Source organism: Carassius carassius, chromosome 49 (assembly GCF_963082965.1).
Source record: "Carassius carassius chromosome 49, fCarCar2.1, whole genome shotgun sequence".
Lineage (NCBI taxonomy): Eukaryota > Metazoa > Chordata > Actinopteri > Cypriniformes > Cyprinidae > Carassius > Carassius carassius.
Window position 1 is genome coordinate 9,552,782 of NC_081803.1, and position 11,107 is coordinate 9,563,888.

The 11,107-nt window shown below is 37.0% G+C and overlaps 1 protein-coding gene across 3 annotated transcripts in view; it reads right to left on the minus strand.

Moving 5' to 3' along the window:
• The window catches only part of cadm2a (cell adhesion molecule 2a), a 470,143-nt gene extending 464,286 nt beyond the window's left edge, over positions 1–5,857 (minus strand). Inside the window, exon 1 of one of the 3 annotated variants that reach the window (XM_059544344.1) lies at positions 5,483–5,857. In XM_059544344.1, coding sequence (XP_059400327.1) covers positions 5,483–5,543 — 61 coding nt within the window. In that variant the 5' untranslated portion in view covers positions 5,544–5,857. The remainder of the gene's footprint in view (positions 1–5,482) is intronic. The other 2 variants (XM_059544343.1, XM_059544345.1) reach the window with 2 other exon arrangements.
• Positions 5,858–11,107: the final 5,250 nt, after the last annotated feature.

Here is an 11,107-nt window from a genome sequence, read left to right on the forward strand (position 1 = left end):
TGACTGTGAAAGGGCATCTCCTTTCCAGCACCTTTTGGGAGAAGAGGAAGTGTGATGCTAGGCACTAGCTGTACCAGAGAACAGTTGACAGTTCCACCCACTTTTTGTTTTAACTTTTTCAAACACCTGAAAGAACAAAAGAGGGCCTTTGATCATGGGAAATCCCTCACGATTACAGCAGGGCTTCATCGGCTCGGCTCTATTCTGAGTCTGGAGGGAAACGCTCCAGAGAGAGAGAGAGAGAGAGAGAGAGAGAGAGAGAGAGAGAGAGAGAGAGCAAATATCTTGGGTTCTCAGTTTAGGAGGCTTTCAGCAACCCAACAAGAGGACAAATACAAAGAGGAGGAGGACATTCGCCTCTAATCCTGTTCTCCATCCTGGCTCAATCAGCCAACCAAACAAACACCCAAATATGCAACACAGTTAGAAAGAGGGACACGCTCAGCCTCTTTAGACTCTAAAGAAATGGGAGAAAGAGACTTGAACTGCAATAATACCACACACACATGACAGGACGGGCCATAGGAAGTGCTCCATACTGCATCCCAAAAAGAAAGGCTTGTTTAATCTGTGTTGTTCCCTTGCTAAATTAATGCCAGACAAATGCTTATTCTATTCAGCAGAAATGGCAGCATATGCCCAACTCCATTTCTCACCTGTCTGAGCACATTTGCCTGTACTGCCGCTCACCTGCAGATGCTTTTCACGCTCCACAACTGACAAAGACAACACACAAGGAACGATAAAGAGCCATTAACCTCTCCTTTCAACACAAATACAGCTGCACATACTCATGCATGCCAGCCCTTTCCTGAAGGAGTGCTTTCCCACGCTACTTCCATAAAAGGGCCGACTCCAGGAAGGCCAATGCCCAGCTTTGAATTACTCTGTTGGGATAGGCTGACTGAGAGGCAGGGGGCCAGAGACTTGCCTCAATGCACAGTAGCCCACACAATTAGGTATGAAAAAAGCATTTTGTGTCAATTATGGGTTTTTTTTTCCCCTTAAAGGAATAGTTCACCCAAAATGTAAAATTTGCTAAAATGTAGGTCTACTCAGTGTGAGGCCTCCCTAAGATGTAGATTAGTTTGTATCTTAATCGGATTTGGAGAAATTAGTAGCATTATATCACTAGCTCACCAATGGATCATGTCCAGTGAATGAGTGTGGTCAGATGATAAAAACCATCACAATAATCCACAAGCAATCCACATGACTCCAGGGCATTTGTGAAGTAAAATATGTATGTATGTAAGAAACATGTTTTAAACTTCAAATAGCAAATTCAGGGGTTAAAGCAAAAAAAAAAAAAAAAAAATCCTGAGCATGAACTTTTTTTTTCGGGGGCGGGGCAAGGTGGGCAGCACCTTTAATATTACTATTAATATATATATTAACGATGAAGGAATAATAATTGGCTCAAAAAAAAAATTATTACATGATTTTATTGAACAACACTGTTAATATACATAATGTAATATGCCTACAGATAATATGAACATGATCAACTTGAGTACATTATGTATTAAAACAAATACCTGCAGAGGGCACCAATGGCCTGGTGATGTTTCACTTTATAGCGTGATTAAACGGTGTTTAAATCCATTACATTGCAAATTATTACTTTCTCTGGTAAAATAAGTTTCCTCACCTGAATTAGGAGAGGAGTATGCACAGATGCACCATTTACAAGAGAACAGTCTAATACAGTTCTAAACAATACAATACAATATGTTGGTGAATTTTAATGCTAGAGGATAACAGTGGATGGAATTTTTCATTGGAGGAAGTGTTATTATGGATTATGGATTTATGGACTATTTTGGTCAAAAGCAATGATTTAAAGTTAAAACGCATTGATGGATTTGATTTTTACAAACATGCAGCTTTGGTCCAAGGAATGGACTGGAGATTTGTGGATTACTTGTATTTTACTGTAATGTTTTTACCAGCTGTTTTAATTCTCATTCTGACCACACACAATCAATGCAGATGTGTTTTTTTTTTTTTTTGCCAGCTGAGTGGGTTTTCTGAATTTGGGTACCCTTTGCATGAGAAGATTCGGGCAGGGTTTCAGAGTGCAAGACTGTCAAAGCACCAGAGCCAAGAAAGACAGAAAAAGTAAGAAAGATTTTGTGTACACAAGCAGTCCATGAAGAGGGAACGTACCCACAAAACAGAAACAAGTATAAATGGCATACATCCTCTATGAAGCAGGACCACATAGTCCTCCCACTCAGTTCTGGTGTCTCTGAGGAGGGAGCCAAGCTTTGCTATTACTCACAGCAGACGTTCGCACAACAGCACTTCACATGTACTATAGTACTCCACACACAGGGAGGAGCTGTGTTAACGATAAATTAACACAGCCATGCTCCCCCGAAACCCCAGCTGCTGGCAGCTTGCAGTGATCCCTCTGGACGGATGTGCCAGGGATGTGCCTGCACTTGTGCTGCAAACGTTCAGCCTCAGCGAGGAAGGCTGGCACTGATTTAAGAGTAATCGATGACATGCATAAAAGTTGGAATTGCATGCTTACTGCAGATGGGCACTGGAGCACTAAAAATGCAGTTAGTAATTTGGGTTGACAAATCAAATAATATGAATTTTCTGCATTTCAAGTGTAACATTTTATGTAAGGGAAAGCGTTTTTATTTTCATAGTTTTATATTAATTATAGCTATAGGGATTTCACATATTTGACATCAATGATTTTAAGCCATTCATGAATACTGGATAAGAACATTAAAAATACATAAAGATTACACACACACAACATTTTAAGACGATGTAATACTTGTAAAGCCACATGTGTGTGTGTGTGTGTGTGTGTGTGTGTGTGTGTGTGTGTGTGTGTGTGGTCATTTTTTTTCAATTTTCATTATTTCTTGAGTTATAGATAGATAGATGGATGGATGGATGGATGGATGGATGGATGGATGGATAGATAGATAGATAGATAGATAGATAGATAGATAGATAGATAGATAGATCGATAGATAGATAGAATCAGATTACGTAACTTCACACAATTCAGATGTTAGAGATATTCAATGTACCATTGAAATCACATTGATCTAACAATCACCAATTGCAGAACAGACAGGACTACCAGAACCCCCTGACCTCCATCGTTCAAATATCAGTGTGGTTACCACTCTTTGTTAAGCCTATTACCATGCTCACACATAGTAGCAGGTGCTGTTAGACTCTGAGAGGTGTGTTAAAGAACTGAAGGAGGCACTTGCAGCCAGTAGGGCTGTTGACTGGGTGCTGATAGACACAGGCTCTGTGATTTACGGGCACAGAGAGAGAAGGCTGGGGGAAATCAATACATAGCTTCAGTCTTACCCATGCTGCCGACTCATTAGAAGTGAAGCTTTGAGGAATGTGCTTAATTATCTCTGATTATTAATGGCCCACCTCTCAGACTGATTACCAACACACAGCATAGGGTATTTTGTCAAAAGTTGGGGCAGAGGAGGGAAGCCACACACACGTATAAAGAAAGGCGAATGCACTGTCTTCCCCTTCTGTCTCTATTGCATTCATCCTTCACATTCATAAACTGACAGATCTGCAGACCAGACAGTTTAAGATGTAAACACCTTTGGTAAGAGGAGTCGTGTTTCAATGATATTCAGACCAAGCCAGGTCGGTTTGGAGTTCCTGAAATATTTTTATATATATAATTATTCATTTTCATGAATATCCCTTAACTGAATGAGCTTTTAGCAAGAATCTATCTAACATAAGGGAAAGTCAGGTCTTAATTCTTTTAGTGTGTTGCAATAAATAGCGATTCAGATTTTTATATTTGCTTATATTAGAGTGGCCACTGTGGCTGTTATCAGTCACAAAAAGTGAACTTGTAAGCTACTACAATCTTGACAAATACAAAGACTATTCACTGAAACATTAAAAATACCTTTGTTTGTAAATTAAAATAAGGCATTTTACTATACATTAACCTTATAAATATTCATGAGCAACGTAGCCTATTAGCCATTTAGTGATGTCAAAACCATATCACCACTTTGTAAAAAGGGATGCCCATGTTTGGAGTCAATTTTGACGAACACAGGTGTTTGTTAGTGTAAAAAACTTTAAGATCATATCTGAGGTTAGACTCAAAAAATGTATACATCATCTTAATAGATGATACAGTGGGTGTGATGTATGGGCGGGCGGTGGCTACTACTCACGAGGTATTGGCGGGACGGCGTAACCTTTCTCTTAAGGTACACAAAACAAATAGCCTACCCACATTTAAGTGGTAAGACACTGAGCTTTAAGACGAGTACTAAACCCTTACCTCAAGCAAACATTACTTTCATAGTGCGCGAAAAAGGAATAAGGCACATTCAGTTGACGTATTCATCAAGTATTCCTGTCACTAACGGTCGTCCCGCTGGAACAGTGCGCGCGACCTTGCCCTGCTGATCCTATGTAGGTGTCGCGCGTCAATGATGGGAACCGGCTGAGACTACAAGATTTAAGGTAAAAAAAAAACAAAACAAAAAAAAAACCGGGGATTCTGGCAGCTTTCTTTAAGAACTTCTGACAGCGTAATGTACTGTTGGGGAAAAAATGGGTGAATAAGGCATAACACTGACAACGGTCAACTGACAGTAGCTAGTCTAGTAGTTCATCAAGTCTTTTTCTGAAAGGAAAAAAAGCTTATGCTACTACGACCCCAAGATGCGGACTGCCGCAAATACCATACTGGAATGACCGTGAAACTGTCCCAAAAAAACACATCCAAACCAGATTTATGATGCTAAAAAGCACTTAAACAATTAGCTTCACGGTAGCCTACACGAAATCGAGGGCTTTATAGCCAGAACAAAAGATACATGATTATAAACGACCACGTTACAGGGGTAAAACACAAATCGATATTACCCCATAACTAACAATACCACATCACTGCCAGAATAAAACAATAGCCTATATACCTATAACTATATTAAATGCATAACAAGGAAAAGCACCACATGATTTAACGCTACAACATTCTGCTTAAATACTTGGCGCATTTCCAATAAATAAATAAAATGTGCCTAAATATGCATATAGGCTTTGGCTTTAAAACGCAATAAAAGCGCTGCGTTTATTATATAAAGTTTCCGATCAGGTAAAGCAAAACCTGTATCAATTAAATGGATTCCCTTATGGTGGTGGATTTATCTATAACACATTTTGTAATCCATAAAAGCGGGGCTCTAGCTCAGCAGTGTGTGCAGGCTTATCCGTGATAAGATTCTGTATCAGTGCTGGGCAAACGTGCAAAATTTCTTCAGAGCAATGATGACTAACGGGAAAGTGTCCCCGTACTCACTCGAGGCCCTTTGGAGATATTATGGAAATGCAAATCATCATCATTCCAAAGCATAAAGCCTTTTCTACATAGTGCGTAATGATGATGAGCCCCCAAATTGCAAGGCTGCATAGGCTCCCTTAAAGTTTGAAGCGCTCTTACCTTTAAGGACGATCCCGCAGATGCTGTACAGGGTGAACAGCATGTGCTGCTTCATCATCATATTGCCTTCCTTCTATAACAGCTGTCCGTTGGCCGTCAACACACTTTCTTCGCTCTTTCGCTTCTCCGCGCGCTGCTGATGGGGCTTATCCAGGTGCAGGCTGCTGCAATCAATACTACAGGCTCCTTCAACAACTTCTCCTCGGTTGAAGTCCCACTGCGCTTTCCGCAAGCCGTTCGCTTGACGCTCGGACTGAGCTCGAGAACTGCGAAGCGCTCCAACACAGTAGAAAAGTACAGCTCGCGCATCTATCGCCTCCTGGGAGCACGAGCAGGCAGAGTCCCGCCTCCGCAGATTGACAGATGAGGATGGGGAGCCAATAGCGCGCGGATGAAATTATTCTCCGCTCAAACTGGTTCTCGATTCCTCAGTCCATATGATTAAAGAATCGAGGAAATATAATGCGAGTACGTGCAATGCCACCGATTGCATCCCGTCTCGCTGTAATGCATTGCGTAATGAAACTATCTATATGGGTAGACTAATGATGATTTAGGCAAGTTTTCGTGTGGATTTGATTACACAGACATACAGCAGTCCTGAATGGACAGCTACCGTGGGATCTAACAGCGCACCCCTCACTGAGATCAAATAGACTTGACTGTGCTCACAGCTTTACTACTGATACAAACCACTAGGCGGATAATATTGCATCGTCGTCATTCTGTGCATGATCTACCCAGCTACCCAGAGTGCATAACTTCCTGTTTTTTTGTATGTTTGTACTTTTTTGTAGTTGTTGCAATAAATAAAATAAAATAAAAACACCGAGTGCCTAACGTTTTCAAATTGTAAGGTCTCAAACTGTTTTAGGCCAAAATTCGCATTAATATATATAAATAATTTAATATAATTCATAAAATGTGCAACTTGCCTCATGCTGGAAAAACAACAACAACTATCACGTAGTTGATAATTGCCTAAATTTATAAATGCATGCGAATCTAATTTAATAGTGTTTCGAACTAGTTGTTTGAAAGAGGAAAAAACTGAGAAAATATTTGCATAATTACAATTTTCACTGAATGTTATCACCTGCCATTATCAGCTTTACAGCAAAATTCGAAACAGAAAAACAAGTGAATACAACTATTTATGAAACACCAAATTATTATATCAAACCATTTTTTGGGGGGTGGGGGGTCAAAATGGAATTAACAAATACACATTAGTGACATTTAAAACATGAGAACAGAGACAAACAGAGAACAGCTGAACATTTCAGTTACAAATTCAGTATCTAATTTGTATTAATTTGTATTAATCTAACAGTATCTATCTACATAATACAGTATCTAATTTTTAGGTCTTGAAAAGACATGCTCCCTTGAGTGGAAATTAAATGCCAGATCTTAATATTATGCTAAATATTTTATAGCACACAGTACCTTTATCTCATCCAATGAGCTGAAGAGAACTTAAGAGGCAAATTATATTTTTTAACCAACCATTCATATAAAAGAGATTGTTAAAACGAAATGGGATTTCTTTTTCTTTTTTATAAGTTTCCAATGTTTCTGGTGTGATAACTCAGAAAAGTCACCTTGCTTCAGAAAATCCAATTTAATTTAATTTTTAAAATACTATTTCTCATCCTGCTGAAAAAAAAATATCAATTTGATTTCTTAAAAGTTTCACACTCTGATCAAAGCATGCAGTTCACCATAAAATGTATCAAGTCTCTTCTCGTTTCTACTACTTAGCTGACACATGTTCTGAAGGTCTGTACAGCTCACAAGTTTTTCCTGCCCTTTTACCATCACCTTCTACTCAAATTAGTTTTTGAAAGTGCATTAAAATAAAATTCCATGCACTACTTGTCCATAAGTGTAAACAGCACTTGGAGTCATACTGGTGTTAACACTTAAGGTTTTTTTTTTTTTTTTTAAATGAACGTTTCATTGGTAATACTTCAAACAAACCACTTACACTCACCATTATTTTCACAATATTTATATTTGATATATTTACAGTTTGTAAATCACCCATACAAATTATGAGATAAAGCCATAATCCAGTCAAACCACACTCAAGCTCTCTCTCTCTCTCATGCTTTCTTTTCTTCTATTACTCTTTATCATGCTTCCAGCCTGATAGATAAAGATAACATGGCATTACTAGATAGCTTTTTTAAGATCTCCTCCCAACATGGTTTTCTCCCTCCAAAGCAGTAAACCGAGATGTCACAGTGACTCTCATAACTGTCAGCAGCACTTTTGCTGTGGCAAATCCCCAAGAAGAACTTGCGAAATACAAGCAAGAACCATGGTCTGTCACAAGCTAGCTAACATTAAGTCCAAAAAAGAATCCATAATGAAAGGGCTGGCAGTCGAAGAACACCAAAAACACAAAGAGAATATTTGAGAATTAGAAGCAGAGCAGTAGTTTCAATGAAAGACATTGGAGACAATCAAACAATCTTTCATAAATAAATAGAAGTGTGTGTATCATGATTTAATAAACAATTATATTAAAGCATATCCTGCAAATCTTCTCCATTCATGTTGTGAATTGCTAAATTATTATTGTTGAGACCTCAAAACATAAAAAAAATTGTTTCATTAAAAAAAAAAAAAAGATAGAAAAGAAAAAACACAGTATTGTTTATATGCAGATCATAATGTTTAACCAAAAAAACAACAACAACTGTAGCTCGTTTGGAAACAAACATGCATTCGTTGAATAACCTGAATGTCTGTAAAGGCATTTGCATGGAAACCAAACACATGGTAAGGGCCAAACATAGTTAGTCACAAGTTAATCCATAGGTGCGTCAATCAGGTTTTGCTTGTACGCTTTTATATATTGATCCCTGGTAAAAATAACACTATTTAAGACTAGTATAAGCTGGAAAACTAAGTGAGATCATCTCAGCACACTCAAAGTAATATAAATTTGAACCCATCATGCTGGTGAGAATTTATGCTCACATAATACATCACAATTTTTGGAATTAATCAATACAAATATCACTGTAAAAAATGAATCATGGGTCTTGTAATTTTCATCAAAAAAATTAAGGTGATAATTAAAAATAATGTGTGGATTTCATTAAAGAAATTGTGATTCAGTGTTGTATAGAAAATAATGAGGACTTTTTACTAATAAAACCAAGAGATGCGTTTTCCTCATTTTGTTTTAGGAGACTTAAGCAGTTTTGGTGCTTGAATTGGGGAACTGATTAAACTAAAATAATTAAGGAAAGAAGGCTGCCTATTTAATTTAAGTGAATTAGCTCAATTTTGCAGTTTTATTTTAGAGGTGATTGTTAGTTCCCAGCATGCTTTGCATGTGGCTGGATATGGAGAGTAAATTTTGAAATTAAATGCTACTTTATGTTTTTGAGTGAAGGGAGGCATCTATTAATGTTTAATGTTCAGTTACATTTGACATTTGTAAGAGTTTCTGTAACATCGAAATCTCCATTGCACAGTGCAATCGTTACCACTGTGCAGAAGAGTAGAGCTTGTAGTTATGGATACTACTCTAAGGCATTAAACCTTGTTTAATGAGCAGTAGCCTTGCTAGTGCTAGTGCTAGTGCAGTACTTTCCAGTATTTCTCAATTATTTTCCTATTTGAGCTGATTGGCTGTATACAGTCTTGTAAATGTATAAAATAACAAAATACAAACAGATCTCATTTAAATCACAGACTTTTGAGAATAAACTTAAAATAAATGAGCACATTTCCCTAATTATATTAAATTTATTGTGCCATAGACTAAATAATTTAGGAATATTTACTTAATTTATTTTGGTAAATTTCACTAAAAAAACAACAACCTTAAAATCTACTCAAATAGAATACGTGTAATATTGTTACCATAATTTTTTCAAGCAGATAGCATGTAATATTTTTTACAGTGTACAGTTGGTGTACTCAATTTAGCTTCTAACTTCAGCTCAGAGGCATCTACCTCTGGCAAAAAAAAAAAAAAAAAAAAAAATAGAGAGAGAGAGAAAGAGAGAGAGCACAACTGGGTATTTGAGTGTGAATGTACTCAGAATCCAAAAAATCCCTTAATAGCCCATTCTTTTTAGATATCATCAAAGTACTGTAGGAATGTGAGGAAGCAAGTGACCTCACTTAACTTACATTTTAGGACTTGGAAAACTCCCAATCAGCAGACGAGAGTAAGAACCAGGGCCCGTATTCACAAAACATTTTAACTTACCACTAAGAGTTCTCCTAAATAGCAGTAAAAGGTTTTAGCTAAGAGTTTTTTTTTCCTTAAAACATATTCACAAAGCTGCTGAGACAAACTTTTACTAAGGAATAGACAGAAGTCTAAAGCTAAGACTAAGGGGGTGGGGTTGACCTCACTAACTATGCACACAGTGATTGGCTGATGGTCTATGTCTGAGAATTATTCATAGAAATATTGTAGAACTCAATATTATGTTGACATATTTAAATAAAGGTTTTAAAATGAAAATGTTAATTGCCACATTCAAATAAAAATTTTAAAATGCAGGCTAAGTGACACTAATTAAACAAGTAGGCTATATATTCAGCTAATTGTCAGCCTCTTATGCTTCTCATAAAGTCAAAACCCATTAGGGCTGACCTCGACTAAAGATTTTTCTGGTCAACTAGAAGTCATTCATTTTAAGCATTAGTCAACTATTAGTTGCATTTTTATTAATAAACCATATAAATCATAATAATGATCCTTTAATTGCCTACATAGCACAATAAGCACTCAAGTGCACGCAAAAAAAAAGGCTTACCACAGTGCACCGGCAAATATAATAATTTTAATTTTTTTAGGAAAAACTAAGTACACTGCATTAACATTTTAATTTATTGTAATGTCATGATTTATTGTTACACTAGTGCTTTTCTGTTTTCGGTTTTAAGATGAAGTCTGTGACAGTGACTCATCTCTGAAGCACCTGTATGCATGTTTCACACGGATTACATAATGTGAGAATATTTGAATAGGTTCATTTAAAAGTTTCACGCTCTTTAGATATATTTTTCATGTCTGTAATAAGGCAAACATACACAGAGTTTCAAAGTGACACACTTAAATTCACAGAATCCAAGATGACAGAAAGTGCATCATTTGCTTTAATTATTTTACAAAAGCGCAACATTTTGTTGCTATTCTGAGTGCACACAAATGAACGTAGAGTCTTTACAGGTACAAAAGATGCATTACTCTTATCTGTATGACCAAAAAGGACTAAAAGTATTTTAAGAGCAAATGATCGCAGCATTGCCTCTGTCCTGCAGTAGTTTTTTTCTGCGACTAATAAAATTTGGGTAATATGCATATAAACAGCCTTTTAATTAGCAAAATAATCGTGACAGATATTAAGACATAAAAACATAAAAGAAAACCAAACTGGACGCGGAAACTGCTATATCATTGAAAGCTATTGATCAGCTTGTTGATTTGTGGCAACAGCACGAATGTTTACACAATGTGTCATGTATAAAATCATTCCAAACACTATCATTGCAATTTCTTCCAGCATATTGTCCGCCATGCTTATCCTGAAGTCTCGCGAGATTTTGCAAGATTCCCTGTGTCAAAAATCTGTTCGTGTGTGGTGT